Genomic DNA, 19,521 nt, shown 5'->3' on the forward strand with positions numbered 1-19,521 from the left:
TGGATCCAGGCTGCACAGCCAAGGCAGGTGAAGCTCCGGAGAAAAATGCTCCTAATTAACGTTCCTGAAGGAAGGATAAAGTAGATGGCAAGTAGAGTTTTTGGATCATCTCTAAGATTAGGTAAGGTAGATAAAATGGGGACTGGGGGATGCAACACTTTGTCTCCGTCGGTTTGGCTTGGGTAGCTAACGCTGCCATGCACTTGAGCTGTGAGCACGGGCACATCCTCACAGCGCAGTGCAGGGGGTCATTGTTTGTGCAAGGTGAGGTCCTCTGCTGGTGCCTGCAAGACGTGTTGAGGCACGTGTTGGCGTTTCAGCAAAGGCTGAGCTAAGGGTGGTGAGGCAAGACCCTGCAAATGGCAGGAGAAGTCAGCAGCCGAGGAAACCCTCCAGGCCAGGGCACAGCTGGGGCTTTGCTGCTGGCTCAGGGAAATTGCAGTTAATCAGACAATGGTCTGCTGTGCCTAGGCTCTGACTCATGAGTGCCTCATGGGAGCAGCAGGTGTGGGACAACAGCAGAGGGGTGCTTCCCCTGCTCCAGCAGCATGGGGCTGCACAGGACCTGTGCCTTGTTGCCTGCCCTGGGACAGGGCCTTCTCCATGCACCTCACCTCCAAGCCTTGCCCAATTGCCTCAGTTTTTTTCCCCTCTTCCCTATTTTTCTTCCTAAAAGGGCCAAAGTCAGAAGAAATATTTTAATCTGGGCTTTTTCTTTCTAGTGATGATGCCTCACATGCAGTAGCTCAGGGATCACTTTATATCCTGCCTGGAGGCTCTTTTGGTTGATGCAAATCCTCTTTCCCATACATTTCTTTGCAACACTTTGTTCTTTCTCTGCTGTGGAGATCTCTCTGAGTGGCTGGATAAGTCTGGCTTCCCCTGTGTGTGGTCCATGACATGCATATCTTGGCCTCTCAGTACTGCTTAAGAAATTCACAGGACTGTAGAGCATGTACGCTGAGAAATTTCAAACATGAAGCACAGAAGGACCAATCACCTCTGCCTCAAGCAGAGATGCCCAGAGGAGCAGCTAGTGCTGCCAGACGCCCGTGTCCCAGGACATGTGGGTACCCCAGTCCCACATTGCTTGTCAGGACTTCATTTACAGTGAAACCAAGATCTCCTCTGCCCACATGTGCAAGATACAGTTCTCTGGTGAACTGTATTGCCAGCAGTAAGGTCCATTCTCCAACCAGTGTGAAAGCCCGTGAGATCTCAAAGGCAGAACACACAGCACCAATATTTTGCCTCAGCAGTTTCTTGGCATGGAAACCACAGCCCAAGACCTCCAGTGTTAGCTGGACCATCTCCCCTGCATCTCTCCATCCATCAGTGGTGACCCCATATCCTTGAAGCTGAATATGAAGAGATGTGGACCTTCCATTTATCCAAGTCTTCTCTGGGCTACTCTCAGTTCTTTGGGGAGTATCTAGACTGCTTTTCTCCACCATGAGCCCTGCTGGGAACTGTGGTATCTGGGAATTGTTCAGTGCTGTGTTTCTTCTCACTTCCCTAGCCTCAGCCCTTTCCTAAGACACCAGGCTCAGGAAGCAATACCAGAAGAAATTGACTAGTGAAGACCTGGGCCTCAGCTGCTTGATCTTTTGAACACCTACTGTATTCATCTGTATTCATCTCACAGGAAATAATTGTGTATCTTATTCACCCTTAGACCCCAGCCTATTAAAAAAATCTTTGTTTGGCGTAAACTTTCTCCAAGTCTTGGTTGCAGGGGCAGCTTGGCCAAGGATGGAAGAGGCCTTTTCCTATTCTTGACCCAGCTGATGAGTTGAAATGATGATGATGATGAAATGAACTTTGGAGGAACAGGTCAGTTCCCCTTTCCAGCTGACCATGCTTAGCCATGAGCATGTTGCAGCTGAGCTTGTTGTGGTCCTTGGTGCACTAGAGCATACCTTGGCATGTCCTGTCTCACTTGGCGTCCGTGGATTAATAGCAATGTTTATTGCCCAAGTACAGCCCAAGCACAGATGTCTCTTACTGAATGGAGTCTCATGACAGGATGCATCTGGGTAGTCTCTCTGTCAGCAGCCATCTCGGGACTCTTCGGAGGTGGCTGCTCTTTGTTCACCTCCATGAACATCTCTCCAAGACCATCCTTTTAGGATTATGTCTCTCTGGATTGGCAGTGAGGTCCTCCCACTTAACATTTAGGCAGGCTGCTTCAGCTTCCCCACCCTACATAAGTCTGTGTTGGTTGAAACTTACTTGGGCAGTCTGAGAACATACTAGTAGTTGCTCTGGCTTCTTACTCCCCAACATCTGGACTGGCACAACTTGTATATCGACAATAGGAGTGGCACAAAAACCCTCCCTTGAGGCAAGAGCTGTCCCCAGGCTGGGACAGATCCTCTTGTCATCATCCCACCTCGATGAGGTGATAAGGGGCACGATCAGCCTTTGAGCTGGGGTGGGAGATGCAGTTCTGCATGCTCCATGTGCTGAGATCAGCCTCTTGGCAAGCGATCAGAACAGGCGGTGCCAGGCATGTTGCAGAAGTGAGCCCTGGTTCCCTGCTGAATGTGTTTCTGATCTTGTGGCATGCAGAGTGGCCTCCCCTGTCCCTTCTCTAATGAAGTCGCCTAGGACTCATTTGAAAGGTGAGCCCTCATCTTCAGAGATGACACTGTATGGCAAGCTAACTCTGAGACCAGGCCCCTTGAGTTTCCTGATGAATAGCAGATTTTCCCACACAGAGGACAGAGAGCATCGCCCTCATTGCACCTCACTATGTGGATGTGGGATGTTCTTACTGGCTCTAGAGAGGGTTCCATCAGCATTAAGTAGTCCAGTTCTTCTTCCCTGTGTTAAGCAAGCCTGCTTCCTCCCATCTCTCATTCCTGGATCCCATCTATTTTAGATCATATCTCAGAACTGAAAGAATCTGATTTGCCACTCCATTCAGCTAAGGTCCTGTATTTTCCACCCAGCACCCTTTTGCTGAAGACACTTAGTCATCTGTCCCACAGGACTCTGCTTTGTCTGAGTTAGCTTTTTTCCCCTTTCAGGATTCTTTAGGTGGACCTAAATGTGATGCTGACAGCTTTTGCTGGAGCAACTTTTGATTCCCTGATAACCTGATTATCTTGTTTCTTAGCCAAGAAGTAGGAGAGATCAAAGCTGCATAGCAAGATGTTCTTGTTTCTAGATTTGCACGAGGAGATTGGCTCTCCTAAGACTCCTACATCTACCACAAAAGCTTTGATTGTTCTCGAAAGGCTATACTCTTTATATGTTTATGGTTGTTGCTGTCTTGGGTACCTGTGGCACAGTGTGTCTCAGAACTTGATGATGATCAAGGATGTCAAATGCTCTGGTTGAGGGTAAAAAACTTCCTTTTGAGAGGATATGTCAGAATTAACGCAGAACACAGTGGAGTGCTGTCTCCTTGGACATCTTGCAAGACCCTATGCACAGTGGTAAACGCTGGGAGTGATAGTAAAACAGCATGGAGAAAGGGGTGGGCTACAGACAGCTTTAGGGAAGTGCAGTCACCACTGGCAATCTTCCACTGGGTGTATGAGACTGTGTTTTTACATGTGAATTTTCTAAATGCTTAGGCCACTTTGTCTTGGGACAGGAATAAGGAGAGGATGTCGTAGTCCTCTGGCAGAGGGGAGTATAGATTTCGGAGGTGGGAGAGCTGCTGCTTGAGCTGGGAAAGTACTAAGGCAACACTATGGAAAATGAGCTCAAGTGGCTACTAAAAGTATTGTGACCAAGTCAAACCAGTATCACAACAGATGGGAAGAGGTAGCATTCTCACCTTCCATGGCAGACTGCATCTGGGCAAGGTGCAAGAGAAAACAGAAGTTCTTAGGGAAGGAAGAAATGCGTTTAATTGACATTTTTAATGTTCACAGATACATTGTAGAACTGCTAGCTCACCATATTGGTAAAAGTGGAATAGGCAAGAACAATTGTGAATTGGGGTTGCAAGTTGTGCTAAAAATCACATTCACTCTAGAACTAACAGCAAAACAACATGATTTGATACACAACTTTGTCAAGGCCTTGAAGGATCTTTTATATATTCCTGAATCACCAAACAAAACACAGTGATTTATTTGTTAAGTACCTCTCTGCTTTGTGTGAAAAGGAAAATTATGTTGTCATGGGAGACCTTGGCTGGAGATACTGAAGAATATGCTGTGCCATGTAGAGTTTCTCATCAATTTACAAATGATGGCATGCCCATGTAAGGCAATGATCTTAGATGTCCTTATGACAGATGAAGACTGGGTTAGGATTGATGGTTGCCTAAAGACAATGGATCAACTGAGAAACAAATCAAGATATTACCCAGGACAAAAATGCCATAACAAAGAACTGCGTGGTGTCATGTAGCCTTTTCCTACTACAAAATTGTTTGGGGGAAGTATTAAAAAAGTGTGATCAAGTGGGAGACCTTTGGAAATAAGAGAGTTTTCCCAGTTATCCAAAAAGCTGTGATTTAGTAGGCATGAGAAAATAGCTTTCAGTAAACTACTTCCTTGAATAGGTGGCCATGTGACAACAGTACTTAGAAATAATAATAAAAAAATAATTAAGCCTGACCTTAATTAATTAAAATAAACCTTGTAACAACTGCAGCAACTGTGGGTGCAGGAAAAGGAATAGAGGGACAACAAAATAATTCAGCTGTATAAAAAAGATCTTCAGCTACTCCTATCACCTCAAGCAAGAAGTAACAATAGCTGGATGTCTAAGGACACTAACAAGTTGATATATTTAAAGAAAAATCAATACTAGCAGTAATATAAAGCTTTCTTCTTGGCTGAAATTGGAAAAAAAAAAATGAAAATGAGGGGGAAAAAAAATATACTCACCAGATATGTCTGTTCTGCATTTAGAAAGAGCAGAATGTGGTCAGAGAGGAATGATGAAGCACTTTCCAGGCCGTTAGCAATTAAGGAGGATCCCTGACAGGATCCTCTCAGAATAAACACTTCTACATTTCCAGGCACAGATGACCTAGAGCAGCAGAGAGGTGCACGGGGTGCCGCAGCAGCGAAGGAGCCACCGCACAGAGCCTGAGGCTGCATGGGGAGAGGGAGTGAGTGGTGCTGGGAATGAGCACAGCGCTGCAGCTGCGTTCCTGTAAACGGTGTTTTGCAAAGCACTCTGACCCTGAGTGGTGATGAAGAAGTGTTGGCTGCTGAAATCTGTGGTCTGCTGATGTCAATTTTTAAATGCATTGGGGAAAACATTTAAAAAAGGCAGGCAGGTGAACAAATGAGGTCAGTGGTTAGTCTGACAAGCCATGTACGAAAACCAATGAGAAATCAGTGGAGAAGGGAGGAGAGTAGAAATCATGGAGGAATAGAAAAAAGCTGCACAGATTTATGGAGGGACAAGGAATTGACAGCCAAAACTGATACCATTTTTTGATATGTAGGAATTATATAGATTCTCAAAAGGAGTAAATATCTCAGTCAAAAATGCCAAGAGAAATTAAAATGTATTTTAAAATAGAGTCAAAGGATAGGTTATATTGCCATACATATATAACCAATATTTAAGCTATGTATAGATACGTCTAAGAGCAAGAAATACTAGTGACTCATCATCCTCAGGGCAACTAGAGGTTTGGAAAGACTTAGAGAGCAGAGCTCACAAGCAAACTCATGCAAGTTCCCAGCCAGATGCTGAAGCTGACGGTATCTAAACATCTTTCGTGCCCATGTGACATTGGTGTGCTTTGTCCTGCTTTGCATCACAAATTGGAGTAGGTGGAAAAAACACTCCTAGCCATGATTCCAGGCTGGAGAAAAATGTTCTGAGAGTGAAAAGTATAGTTATTTTTGGTCTTTAAAAGAGGAAGGTGAGTGAGCATTTTTGCCCACTGTCTAAAGTCACTTCATGATGATGGTCTAGATGGCAGTGTAGTCAGGCTGAGGAAGGCATACTAGGAGCTGGGGGCCACATGAATTCAGTGAGATTTCAGTGTCTGCTTAGGGTCCAGCACCTAAATCAGTACCCACGTTCGTAACTGAAAAGCTGATTACAGAGATTACAAACCACCTATATTTTTTCTGTCCCAGGACTCGAGAGCAAGGCCAACAAAGGTTGCTCTTTTGGTGGGGAGTTGGGGCAACATTACGTGGGGGGGGCTTTGAGACCTGCAATGTCAGAGTTCCCCCCCCCACCCCAGCATGTATTACTTTTCACTTAGCAACCTTGAATTTTACCCATAATTTTTAATAACCCGGTCACAAGATCTTTCTGCACCTTTCTACAAGGCTGATTCAGTATTGTGTGCCTACATCATTTTTCATAATCAACAAAGCAAATTGTTCTGAAGGCGTTGAATGGAAATGACCCTCGGGCAGTGTCCTCAGATGCTGGTTACTTGCACCTTCTCTCTCAGTCACCACCAGCCGCAAGGTTTCAGCATGGAGAGTTGTCCCATGGCAGTTCAGGTTCTTTGAAGGTTTTTGCCAGTCTGTTTTTTTTTTTTCCCCTAAATCCAGTTGTTTTTCATCACAGGGGAGCTGATGTGAGTCATTAATTACTTATAGCATGGCTACCTGTTCACCCATTTTGTGCTGGAGACCAAGTCTGGCCACCTGGTACTGAGGGTGTGCCTGCCCTTTGGGTCATGGACATCTTCTCAAGTCCTGACACTTCAGTTTGCAACGGTGGCTTTGTCTTATTGCTGCTGAGGAAAAAAATTCTCTTGTCTAGCAATACCCCAAAGCTCCTCTGTCCTTTTTAGTCTCTAATTTGCTAGTATTCATAAGTTTTTCTTCTATATTCGACTACAGCTTCAGCTTTTTGAATGCTGCCTTTGCAAATTGTATTCAGTAAAGTATAATCCAGTACTACTCTTTCTTCTAGAAACATTTAATTGAGAATAACTCCCTCAAGAAGAGGACACTTTTATAGCAAGATATAATATATGGAGGTAAGCTAGCTGTCTTGTAGTAAGAAATTACATTCAGCTCAGAAGAGTAAGTAACAATTTATTGGGTTTTGCAGAGTGTATACAGTACAATTGCCCAAAGGTAGGCAGCTTGTTTTCAATGCCTGCTTTCTATGAGTATTTGCATACCCCGAGTTCAAGTCAGGAACCTGCATTTTTTGAATGGCATCTGTTAAAAAGCAGCATCACTTGAATTTTCTTTTTGTCTTAAAAAAGAAAACAAGAGGTGCAGCTTACCACCCCTAGAAGTGGTTGGCTTCCCATCAGAGAAGTTGTCCCTTGGGTTGCCTGGAAACCTTTGTGTTGGCACAGCCTTGCAATGGGGTGCAGCCTCTCAGGTGCATCCCTCTCCCCCAAAGGCCCAATGCAGCCAGCCCTGGTGCCAGGCCAGTTGAGGAAGGCAGAGTCGAGCACTTGGCAAGGTCAACATCTTTCTGTATCTTCCCCTTGCAAGGCGTTCATAAACCAGGATGGATTCTGGCTTGTCCCAGCTGCTCTTAGGGCCAGTTCATCCCAGCAGAGTAGCATGAGTGGTTTTAGCTCCTTTGCTGAACAAGAGCCTCTTTATGACTGCCTGAACGTCTGCCTTCCCTGACCAAGCACTTCTATCAGTTTTCCTTAAAAATACTCTAAGAGCAAAGCTCCTTCATTAGGGAAAAACTTCTCCAGGGAGAGAAGCAGCTGCCACAGCAAATCTCCCATCTTTATCCCAGTGCCATCCGCAGCCATGCATGTCAAAAAAAAAATTAGGACAGGGTTGCAGTTTTTGGACAGGCTGGCCACTGAGCTGGCTTTTCCATCTGTCTGGAGAGGCCTTGCTGTGGTGCCATCTGCAGGCACAGTGTCTGGACACAAAATGGGGATTGAGAAGAGCTGTGCTTTTTTTGGAAGCCTATGAGAGAGGAAACCAAGCCCTCCAGGGAGTCCAAAGGCTGCACGACTTGTTTGCTGTGTGTGCTTACCCTGTTTCTGTATAAAAGCAACCATGTTTTAAATTTTGTGATTCCTGGCTTGCATCACCTAGATACCATTATCATTTTTCCAGGAATTTCAAGATTGTAAACCAGTTGAAATAGCATTTTAAAACACAGTGAACCTTTGTCTGAGATGTTCTCAACAATTGTTCGTCTGAGATGACATACTCTTCTGCCAGCTAACCCCCCAGGCTGTATGAATTTGCTTGTTCTCACAGCAATTTGATCTCCAGTTACATAGGGCTCTTGTTAAATAACAAGCGCTCTTGAGTTCTTTGCTCTAGGTGAATTTCCAGGCAGCCTTATCTTTCTCAGGAAACAAGGCTTTTTAGAGGAAAAAGGTGTCTTGGTGAACTGCTCCTACTTCAAACTCAGTTCATAAATCTCTTTACATGGAAAAACAGGCTTCCCCCACAATGAGGAGTTCCAGTAGCCTCTCTGCACTTCCAGATTATCAAACAAGGCACTCGCTGGCTCACACACAAATGTGCAGGCAGCAGCAGCGCACAGGACAGTCGCTCAAAGCACCCAAGCACAGCAGTTGAGGACAGGATAGGACCAACCCAAGACGCTGTAAGCCCGACAGCCCACAGGCTGCACCTCTCCCCAGCAGAAACCCAACTCTGCAGGAGGGCTATCACCAGATAGCACAAGCATCAGGCAGCTCCCATTTAACCCCAGAGTTGCCAGATCTCCCCTGGGGCCATTTGTGGGATAAGGCAGGTGTTGCTGCTGTCCCAGAGCTAACAACCTGCTCAGAGTCCCAGCTCCTAGCCAGGCCCAGGTTATTCAACCTGTTTGTCCTTGCAGAGCAGGTTTGAGTCATTGCCCTCTAGCCCAGTAAACATTTAATTTTTACACAGCCCTATCACTGGAAATAAGCAGCTCCAAGAAACTGTGTCCAATGTACCCCAGTCCTGGGAGTTTTAAGTCCTTTAGCTTCAAGTCCTTGCTCCAGATCAGAGTCTGAAGCTGCAACCCTGCCTGTCAGGGTGGGGATGACACACCAAGAGAGTAAACTGAGCTGCCAAAAATGGAGGGCTACATGTTTCTGTGCAGTGCATCTTCTCTCTACCCAAGTACTCATGGATTATAGAAGACTTGGTCACTCGCCAGCAGCATTTCAGTTTCCAGAAGGTAACACGTCCCTGACATAGGGCTGACACTCACCTTGCAGAGATCTGCTGCTCAGGGAGCTTAACTGCAACGGCCCCTCCTTCTGCAGAGAATTAATCCAGAATTAAGACCAGCTACCACCATGCTACCACTGGCCTCCCACACGTCCCTAGGCAGCCATTTCCTCTAGGGCAAGCTGATTCATTCCAAGAGGTAAAAGCAAATGAAAAATCCTCCTTGTAACATTTATGCTAAGGCAGGGGAATGAGAAGAAATAATTAGTTTCTTGTGCCCCTTTGCCAAACCAAATGCAAAAGAAGTCAGCTGCTTGGCACTTCATTCTGCCTACATCAAACAAATCCAGAGAGCCACAAGGCAGATGGAGCAGCAGAGCTGCTTTCGATTTCACCATGCAGTAGTCTTTCAAGTGCAGCCCTGCACCACACCTTACTTTGGCTCACGGGCAGGAATCTTGCTTCTTGCATCCAGCACAGGTTGCTCACCAGTCTGCATGCCACAGCTCTGCTCACTGCAGCCCAAAGATGGGCACTCACTGCTCCTGCAAGTCAGGTGTCCAGGGCTGTGCCATGCCTGTGCATGATGACCCCAGCTGTCCTAAGAGCTCCTACAGCATTTCCCATGTCTCTGCCACCTGAGTTCACAGCCCGTGTCCATGTGCCACTGCTTAGAAGACCTGGCCCAGCAGTTGCAGCCAGGTTGGCAGAGCCCATCTTAAACAGGCACCTACATTTGCTTGTTACCCCCCACTTTCTCCCATTTCCCACTGACAGATAAGGCATTTCAGATGGTGATCACTTTTATTGATGTAAGGTGGTACACAAACAGATCAGTTTCTATCAGCCTCTCCACCTCCCCCAGGCTCGGGGAGAAGTTGGAGGAGTGGGGGAGACAAGGGAACAGAACTGGCCTCTCACTGCAGGATGCAGAGCTAAGCGGTGGTGAAGAAGGGCAGGGGCTCCAACAAAGGAGAGTCCTGCTTCCCTAGGCAGCAGGGGGGGCTGTGTGCTCGGCTCACTCCTTGGACGCCATGTGGACCATCAAGTCCACAACACGGTTGCTGTATCCATACTCGTTATCGTACCTGCAGACAGGAAGAGAAGTGCTGTCAGGACTGACCCATTCCTTGCATCTCCTTCCTCAATTGTTCCTGCTCCTCTGCCCCATCCCACACAACTGAACTAGGCAACTTCCCATCCACTTCCAGGAAAGCAAGCTGCAAGCACCCCATATGCCCTCCAGTAGGGTAAGGACAAGGCTACAGTAACTTCAGATAAAAAGCAATCTTGCTCCACAAAAGACTGTTACTGTTGGAGCCACCCTGCTTGGCAGGGGTTTATGTATCACCCCATATGGCCAGCTGACAGTGATGAACAGGATACAAGTCTGTAACTTGTCTGTGTCAGCCTCCCCAACCACCCTCAAGGCAGTGCCTACCAGGAAACCAGCTTGACAAAGTGGTCATTCAGTGCAATGCCAGCACCGGCATCAAAGGTGGAGGAATGGCTGTCACCGTTGAAGTCACATGAGACAACCTGGAACAGAGAGGAAATTGTAATACATATGGTTGATCCAGAAATGAGGATACAAAGCTGCTACCATCAGGGAAAAAAAAAAAAAAAAAAAAAGGTAAGCAACAGTAGCCACAGGCCAAGAGACTACGAGTTACCTACCTGGTCCTCTGTGTATGCCAGGATGCCCTTCAGGGGCCCATCAGCAGCAGCCTTCACTACCCTCTTAATGTCATCATACTTGGCCTAAGCAGAAATAAATTTAAGATGGTCAGATGCCAAGTCACACAAAATGTCTGCCGGGGAAGGGGAGGAGACACATGGGAGCACCATGGCAGGTGCTATTTTCACCAAGATCAAATCTTCTTAGGGAAGAGATAAATACAGAGATGGCAATTCCAGGTGAAAAGAGTTTAGACGAAGCAGGGGCAGATCTGGAGGCTGTTGGGTCTTGTTTGTAACACTTACTGGTTTTTCCAGACGGCAGGTCAGGTCCACAACAGAGACATTGGGGGTTGGCACACGGAAAGCCATTCCAGTAAGTTTCCTGTACAAGACATGAGTCAGCACGGAACAGCATCCAGCACCCCTCTGCCAGCCCTCCATTCTGCTGGGAACAGGTCAGAGCTGGCGAGGCACTGGCTGCCACCTCCTGACACCCAAGAAGGGACAACACTCACCCATTGAGCTCAGGGATGACTTTTCCCACAGCCTTAGCAGCTCCAGTAGATGCTGGAATAATGTTCTGGGCAGCACCTCTGCCATCCCTCCACAGCTTCCCAGAGGGCCCATCCACTGTCTTCTGTGTGGCTGTGATAGCATGGACAGTGGTCTGCAGGAAGAGAGCACTGGTGTAAGAACGTAGCCAATACTCTCCAGAAGAAGCATCCCAAGCACCTTCCCCCACCCCAAGGGACACAGGGAATAAAAATGCTCCTCCTCTCACATGGGCCCCTCCTGAGCAGGAAGTTCCAGACCTACCATAAGACCCTCCACGATGCCGAAGTTGTCATGGATGACCTTGGCCAAGGGCGCCAGGCAGTTGGTAGTGCAAGAGGCATTGCTGTGGAAGAGAAAGAGGAAGGCTTATCAGCCAGAGGCATCTACAGAGGTGATATGAGACCCCCACACATCTTCCTTTCTCCTCACCTGACAATTTTCAGGGACTTGTCATACTTTTCATGGTTGACACCCATCACAAACATGGGAGCATCAGCTGAGGGGGCAGAGATGATAACACGCTTAGCACCACCCTTCAGGTGAGCCTGGAAAAACAGAACATTAAATTAACTCCGAATCCATCCAACAGCTCACTTCTTCAGACAAGCTGTTCTCCCTCCCAGCCCCATCTCTTTCCCAGCTTGAGCAACTCTGTACATGATGATGCACCTGACAGACAGGAGCAGTGGTCCCTTCTCCTGTGTGCCACTGTAGCATACTCACCCCAGCCTTCTCCATGGTGGTAAAGACACCAGTGGACTCCACAACATATTCAGCACCAGCATCTGCCCACTTTATGTTGCTGGGATCACGCCTGCAGAACGACAAAACTGTAAGAGCTGCTCTGTAAGAAGCCTGCTTTCATCCTCCAAAGGGGCAAAGAGATACTTACTCCTGGAAGATGGTGATAGCATTCCCATTAATCACGAGTTTCCCATTCTCAGCCTTGACAGTGCCCCGGAAGTGACCATGAGTAGAGTCATATTTGAACATGTAAACCTAGCAATGAAAGGGAGAGAGGAAGATCAGTCACCTCAGTTGCCATCTCTCCAACCCTTGTTCTACCTACACCCAGTCCCAGCTCCCCACCTCCTCAGTGACCTTGTCCAACTGCTGCGCTATACTTGGTTCTGCTGAACCTCTCATCCCTGTGCCTCCATCCTATACCTGTTTTTCCTCAGAAGCTACTAGAACAGAGCCAGAGGAGACCTACTTGGAGAGGCCCCAAGGGGGCACTGTAAGGCAACTCACCATGTAGTTCAGATCAATGAAGGGATCGTTGATGGCCACCACTTGGACTTTGCCAGAGAGAATAGCAGCCCGGGTGACCAGGCGGCCGATGCGGCCAAATCTGGGGAGAGACACATGGGTGAGGAGGAGCAACAGGGAACCTGCTAGGCTGGGCAGGTCCTTCTGCCTTCCCCTCCAGAGCATCCACCACTCCCTGCCCAGGGGGCTGGGAGGGAGCCCAGCAGCCGTGTTCAAAGGCCGAGGTGCCTCAGTTAAAGATTAAGAGTGACCCTGCACCGGAAAGGTCAAGCTAAATTTACTGAGGGCCCTGGGGATCTGGTTACTCCTCAGCCCGGCGGGAGAAGGTCACATCCCCCCGGGCCGATGCCGACACACGATCCACCCGGTGACCTTTTGGTGGGGGGCCACAGCCCGCCGGAGGGGTGCAGAGACCCCCGGGGGGGGACAGAGCAAGCGGGGAACAGCAGCGCTTCCGGGGTGAGTCACCCCGAATCTGCAGGGGGAAGTGACTCAGCAGCCCGCCCTGCCCCGGCCCCTCAGCCCGGCATGGGGGCGACGATTGAGAAAGATCGGGGGGCATACAGATCCTCCACCCCCCCGTCCCGCCCTTGAAGCGACCTTGCCCCCCCCGCGCCTCCCGCTGTGGCAGCCCAGCGCCGGCGCTCACCCGTTGACTCCGACTTTCACCATCTTTGCTTCCTCGGGATGTTCCTGCGGGCACAGACGGCCGGTGAGGCGCCCAGAGCGTGGATGGGCGGGGGGGGGGCGGGTCACCGGCCACCGCCCGCGGCAGCCGCGCCTCGCATCCCCGCCCCACGCACCGTTAACGGCTCGCCCACCGCCGGGGGGAGAGGGAGGGAGAGGTGGACGCGCTCCGAACCGCCCCCCGCCCGGGGCGATCTTCCCCCCCACCCGCGACGCCTACCCACCCCCGCTCCCCCCAAGGCGGTCTGTGTGTGTGTGTGTGTGTGTGTGTGTCTCCCCCCCAACGCCCCCTCAGTCGCCCCACGCCGCCTCCATCTTACGGCGCTCCGCTTCGCAACGCCTTTGCGCCCGCAGGCCCCGCCGCCACGCGGCGCCGCTGCGCCCGGGGGCTGCCGCCCGCCGCACCCCCCTCCAGCCCGGCCCACCCCCGCGGCGCCAGCCCCGGGTGGGCGATGGGTGGGGGCTGGTGTGTGGTGGGGGTCCTCCCCACCCCCTCTCTCCGCCCCCGCGCATCTGCTTCCCCCGCCCGTTACCTGCTGCCTCTAAGCCGGCCCGGCGCGCAGTGAGAAGGTGGCGCAGTGGCGCTTCATCGCCCTTTATAGCCGCGCAGGGAAGGTCTGGGGCCCGCCCCGCCGGGCCGGCGCCGAATGGGAGCGCGGGGGCCGGGCCGGGCTACGTGCGCCCGCGCTGCGGGTGCGGCTGCCTCGGTCCCCCCGAGCGACCCCCCCTTCGAACAAAGGCCCCGCGCCGGGTAGGGGAGGTCCGGAAAGGTCCCCGCGGGGCGGGGGTGAGCGCTGCACTTTCCCTCCGAGCCACCCCTGGGCGGGGGGGTGAGGGTGATGGTGGTGCTGGTGAAAGATGCTCTGGTCCCGGAGGACGCCGGGTCCCCGCTCTGCGGCTGGGAGGTGTCCCCAGGACAGGGAAGGGCGGCCGGGCCCCTGTTTGGGGAGGCGGGAAAGGCTCCCATTCCGGTGAGGGGTTGGCTGCCGCCAGCGACCGGGGCAGTGGTGCGTGCTGTTTCACGGAGGAGAGACCCCCCCCCAGCTGCAGCCTGCGCCCTGCACGCCTCCCCAGCCCGACCCGTTCCCCCAGCATGGCAGCAAGGGCAAAGGGGCTGCAGAGATGCTGGAGACACCCTGAGGGAGCAGCAGCTCCCCAAGCATCTCCCATTCCCCCAGCGCTAGGAGGCAGCGGGTGCTGGCTAGGAGCTCTCTTGCCCCCAGGCTGGGGACTCCCTGCCTGTCTTTGGCTCCCCTGGTGGGGATTTAGCCACGCGTGCTTTGGTTGGGGCCGGCAGGCCACGCGCCGCAGCGTGAGCACCATCTTAATGAGGCACTGCGGCACTGCCGCTACCCGCGGGACGTGACGGCGGAAATCCTGCCCGTCTGCCGCCTCGGCCCGCCTTCCCCGGCCACCTGCGAGGGAGAAGCGCTCCCTGTATGGCCGCTGCTGCTGCCCATCCTGCTCTCCCCCGTGCCACGCTCACTCCCTGAGCCACGCCAGGCTGCATCCCCCTGGCTTTGCCAGCCCAGGTGTGCTGGGACAAAGCCATGTTAGGCACAAGGCACAGAGCACACTGGAAAGCTTCCATCTCTTGGGGAGGGGGTCCCAGAGGAAAGCGTGGGAGTGGTGGGGATGCAGATCCAGGCTGTCAGGGGGTGATGGGTACAGGCCTGTCCCCCCAGCTGAGCTGGGCTCCAGGATGAGGAAGGAGGAGCTGGCTGGGGGAGCCACAGGGGCACCGGGAAGGGGGTCCAGAGATGGGTCACACAGCTTGAACGTAACCCAACTCTCCTTATACCACTGCTATTCCCGGTGCCACTGAGGGGCTGGTGTCTAAGTTTAGCCCCAGCTGAGGTTACGACCTTTTCTTAAAGGCCAGGGGATGACGGCTCTCATGGTCCAGTGCAGGGCTGAAGGGGTGCAAGCCCCTACCGGGGTTCGTGGTGCCCCAGCCGCAGCACGCCGCGGGGGGCTCTCGGGGACAGCTTCTGCGCAAACAGGAGGCCCCTGTGTTTGCTCGGCAAACACCGCAGCGCCGGGGGGCAGAGTGCGGCTGGGATGAGCCAACGCGGCCCTTCCGCCCCGGCCCGCGGTCGATCCCTCACCCGCCGCCCCCCCCCGCGGCCCCGGCAGCGCCGCGCTGCAGCCGCGCGTGCCGCCCGGCCCACCCGCAATGGCGGCGCGTACCCAACATGGCCCAGCGCCTGCAGGCCGGGGGCGGCGGGCGCTGCCGCCGGGTCCGGCCTCTCCTCGCTGCCAGCCCCTCGGCCCCGCACAGCCCGCCGGCCTGGGGGCAGCCATGGCCTCCCGCGGGGGCGCTGCCGCCGAGCTCGCACGCAGCAATTAGTACAGCTCCGTTTAATTAGCAAGCGAGTCCTCATTCACGGCGAGGGGGCTGCCGGCAGAGCAGGGGTCCTGCGGCCTAGGGGCAGCCGCGGAGCCGGGCAGCTCCTCCTCGTAGCGCCGCGCTGCTTCCCCGCCGCCGCCGTGCTCCTTCGGGGCAGGAGCTTCCCGGTTTCAGCCGCCGGCACGCCGTGCTGGTTCTCAATCCGGTCCTGCGGGCGCCTGGGTATCCTCCTCCGGCTGCGGAGAAGCAGGGCCGGTGAGCCGCCCAGCGGCGTGCAGCCCGCCCGCTTTGGCACCGCGGCCGGGCCCCGCTAGCACGTAGGGTCCCGCGTCGCAGCCTTCGCCCCGGCTGCAGGCAGGTGGGGGCTCCACAGCCTGCCCGTCTGACCCGACCCTCGCTCCCACATCACTCCCCCCCATCCGTGCTCTCACATCTCCCCTTAGTTCTTTGCTGCCCGCCTGGCCAAGCCCGCACAGCTGGCTGTCTCACCTCAGAACCCCTCCAGAGCTAACACCCTAAACCACTGAAGGTCCCGATCCGGTCCAGTTTCAGCCCAAAGCAGCCCCTGGGTATGGCCTTCCAGGCCCAATCTCCAGGCAGTGCCCACTTGCGACTGGTGAGGGTCTTGCGCCAGAGAGAGGGACGGGCAGCTCTAGCCCCAGACGGGAGGAACGGGAGCGTGGAGGAGAGCAACCGAGGGCCAAAGCTGGACCCCTCCTTCGTGTCCTCTTCAGCCAGTGTGGGCTCAGGCTCCAGGGGCAGCAACTGGGAAAGGAGCATCTGGGAAAGCGGGATGGAGAGGAGAGAGGGGTGAGAGTAGAGTTGCCTGTGCTCCTGGTGATAAGCTTTGTACCCCCTTGTACTCTTCTGCCCTACACCTTCCCTCAGGCTCTGGCAGGACATAAAATGGTGCCAATACACACAGGCTTTGTGCGCGTGATGTTGCGTCCAGACAGAGGGAATGGCTAGACCAGCAGCTCCTGCAGTCTGAAATGATTTTGCAGTCCAAAAGAGCAGGGAGGCAGCTGCTATGAGCCTCTGCCTGTGTGCAGATTGCCATGGTCTTGTCAAACCGTACCCCCTCAAACGTGAAAGGTAACAGACTTCAGTCCTTGCTCCTTTTGCTGATGCTGAGCACCTCTGTGTGCTGCTGTGTGGCATTTCTGTTTGTCCAGAGGGGTGGTGGGGAGGACAGACCTGCACAAATACCTGCCTCTGAAGATGAGTGGGATACAGGAGCAGCAGCATTGAGGATGCAGGTGTGAGGAAGGGGGGCTCTCCATCTACTGGGAATCCTCTAGGGTATCTGTGCAGGCGGGCACATGCTGATCACACACCCCTGGCAGCCTCTGGCTGTAGGGAGGCGAGGGTCGGCGGGTGCATTGGGCACAGCAGAGGCATGGCGTGGCTGCCCAGGGAAGCAGCCTGCAATAGCCGTTCCACATCTGTCCCTCACGTGGGTGCTGAGCTAAGGCTGAAGATGCCTTTGTGCAGCTCTTTCCGGTAACGAGTTAATTGAAGCGGACACGGGCATCCTCAGCAAGGAGTAGAAAGTGGTGAGTCATAGCAGCATCAGTCTTGTGATTTTAGTTCACGTCCTAACTACTTCCCTGTAGCTTTCCCAGGATGACATAAAGCAAGGTGTTGGAGCTCAGGTTAGGATTTGGGTAAGAGAGAGCTTGATAGATTTGAAAGCCAAAATATTTTTGCTGTAATTGCTGAGGGTTAATGATTTACCCAAGTGAAGAAACCCTTAGCTGGCATCCTGACAGGCTCTTGGCCTTAAAGAGGGGCTACTGGAGGGTAGTACTGACTTAGGAGTGAAAATCCTGACCTAGCAGGATGAGCCTGCCCTCTGAGACGTCAGAACCAGAACACTGCACACGATGAGGGAGACAACCATAATTTCTGGTGGCTGCTGACACAGGGCAGAGTTAGATAGCACTAGTCTCTTCACCGTTAAAGCCTCTGCAGGCAACATGGGGAGCCCCACAGACAGCCTGCCCCAGACCAGAGCTCACTAAAAAGCTTTTGTGTGTCTGCTCCCTTGTAATACTGGTGCTTCTTAGGAGCTGGGTTATAAAGACACAGTCATCCAAGAGCTGAAGCTGTTGGAGTGGAGGTGAGGGAGCAGTGAGAATAAACAGTAGCTTCCGGTAGCTGGAATTTGGGTCCCCCACTTATTCTAGGTTTGACCATGACCTTCCCAAATTGCCCCGCTACTCCTGAAACCTCCCTCAGTGCTCTCCCAGTCCTTCCTACCTGTAGCCTCTGTGCTGGTAAGGACACAGTCTGAACTCTGGCAGAGAGCAGAACTAAGAGGAGGAAAAGCGAGCAAGGCCACGACTGGAACCTCAGCATCTTCTTTTTATCCCAGGGCTTGTGGGAGGCGAGGCAGAACCTGCAGCATCTGTGTCAGATGCAGTCTGTAGCCCCTCTTTGCCTTTATAGTGTTTGTTCTGGCAGGCACAGGGCCCCCAGCTCTCTGCTGAACCACCCCCTGGAGCTTCTTAACCTTTCAGCCCTTTTGTCCAGGGTGATATATTTCAGGGTGAGCTCAGCAAGACCCCTTCCTCTAAAGAAAAGGGACACAAAGGTGTTTACTGAGTGTCTTGGAAGATAAATGTGAGTTGAGCTGCTGCTGGCCAGGACCTGGAGGTATCTGTCAGGGTCAGAAACAGGGTGACACTTTGAAACACATCCCAAAGGAGGGTATTGAAGGCTGCATTCTATAGTGATATTGAACATACTCCTTGTAGGCAGAGTGCTGTTAACACTATTCCTCTAATCAGCATGAGGATGAACTAGCAGTAGCCACACTGCTGGCTGACACAAATTCAGCTCGGTGACAATACAGGCTTTTGTTTTTCATATTTATATCTTGGTGTGCTGGTTGGCCTGGGAATGAAGAGCTCTTGCTGCAGAAGGTGTGTGAATTCCAGCACTAACTCTATGGGATTTGCAGTGGGAGTGTGGGTCTAGTACTAGGCAGGCATATAACTTGCAGGCTGGTTGTCCTGAGGCACCATCTGGAGGGCTGGGCTGAGTTTCCAGAGGAACCGACACAGAAAAGAGCTCATCGAGGCTCAGCTTGCACTTTCTCAAGCTCAGGCGCACAATGGAAGTGAGATGGCAAGGAGCAGATTCATTCCTCCTAAATCTTCTGGCCGTTAGTTCCCCCCACCTTTGTTTGCCTCTCCCATTTTACTGTAGTTTCTCACCAGCTGAACAAGGCAATGAGGTCACTGTTTGGAGACCAGGGTGCAGAAGTCAGCCTGGGTGTGAAGACAGAAACTAATCAGGAAAGTTTGTCAGGGGAGAGGAATGGAGGGATTGTACCCCAGTACAGGATTAGTTGTGAGTGTGCTGGGTGAGTTTAATAACACCTTAAACTTCCCTTTCTTCATTACTGTTGCACAAAACAATTGGGTCAAAACTTGATAGTGTTCTGCTGCCTGCTGTTGGTTCGTTGGTTGGTTTTGTGTGGTGTGTGTTTGTTTGCTTGTTTTTTGAGGAAAGAAGAAAATTAGAAGAAGAAAAGTGTTTTGCAGAAATAACAAAAGTCACAGTTCAAATATTTGCTCCTTCCTTCCTTCCTTCCTTCCTTCCTTCCTTCCTTCCTTCCTTCCTTCCTTCCTTCCTTCCTTCCTTCCTTCCTTCCTTCCTTCCTTCCTTCCTTCCTTCCTTCCTTCCTTCCTTCCTTCCTTCCTTCCTTCCTTCCTTCCTTCCTTCCTTCCTTCCTTCCTTTTCCTTCCTTTTCCTTCCTTCCTTCCTTTTCCTTCCTTCCTTCCTTCCTTCCTTCCTTTTCCTTCCTTCCTTTTCCTTCCTTCCTTCCTTCCTTTTCCTTCCTTCCTTTTCCTTCCTTCCTTCCTTCCTTCCTTTTCCTTCCTTCCTTTTCCTTCCTTCCTTCCTTCCTTTTCCTTCCTT

At 52.0% G+C, this 19,521-nt stretch overlaps 2 protein-coding genes across 2 annotated transcripts; both read right to left on the bottom strand.

The window, feature by feature from the left end:
• Window positions 1-9,838: 9,838 nt before the first annotated feature.
• On the bottom strand, window positions 9,839-13,868 carry GAPDH (glyceraldehyde-3-phosphate dehydrogenase). The gene is made up of 12 exons (XM_082057230.1): window positions 13,778-13,868; window positions 13,207-13,250; window positions 12,540-12,639; window positions 12,181-12,287; window positions 12,012-12,102; window positions 11,718-11,833; window positions 11,550-11,631; window positions 11,249-11,400; window positions 11,037-11,115; window positions 10,731-10,814; window positions 10,495-10,592; window positions 9,839-10,141 (listed from the first exon to the last, which is right to left on the bottom strand). The coding sequence occupies exons 2-12, from the start codon at window positions 13,227-13,229 to the stop codon at window positions 10,072-10,074; spliced, it is 1,002 nt and encodes a 333-aa protein (XP_081913356.1). The 5' UTR covers window positions 13,230-13,250; window positions 13,778-13,868; the 3' UTR covers window positions 9,839-10,071.
• Window positions 13,869-15,429: 1,561 nt separating this feature from the next.
• On the bottom strand, window positions 15,430-17,955 carry LOC309453034 (C-type natriuretic peptide 2-like; the record flags this gene model as incomplete). The annotated part of the gene is made up of 3 exons (XM_082076127.1): window positions 15,430-15,830; window positions 16,084-16,374; window positions 17,857-17,955. The coding sequence occupies 2 exons, from the start codon at window positions 17,953-17,955 to the stop codon at window positions 16,102-16,104; spliced, it is 372 nt and encodes a 123-aa protein (XP_081932253.1). The 3' UTR covers window positions 15,430-15,830; window positions 16,084-16,101.
• Window positions 17,956-19,521: the final 1,566 nt, after the last annotated feature.

This window comes from Streptopelia decaocto (assembly GCF_964273445.1).
Source record: "Streptopelia decaocto genome assembly, chromosome: 1".
In the NCBI taxonomy this organism is placed as follows: domain Eukaryota; kingdom Metazoa; phylum Chordata; class Aves; order Columbiformes; family Columbidae; genus Streptopelia; species Streptopelia decaocto.

Bases quoted from the DNA above. Each gene is read 5' to 3' on its own strand.
- GAPDH (XM_082057230.1), bottom strand. From the start codon at position 13,229: ATGGTGAAAGTCGGAGTCAACGG. The intron at 11,632-11,717 runs GTGAGGAGAAAG...TCTCTTCCACAG, and splicing joins AAGTCCCTGAAAATTGTCAG to CAATGCCTCTTGCACTACCA. The intron at 11,401-11,549 runs GTAGGTCTGGAA...CTCTTCCTGCAG, and splicing joins GCATCGTGGAGGGTCTTATG to ACCACTGTCCATGCTATCAC.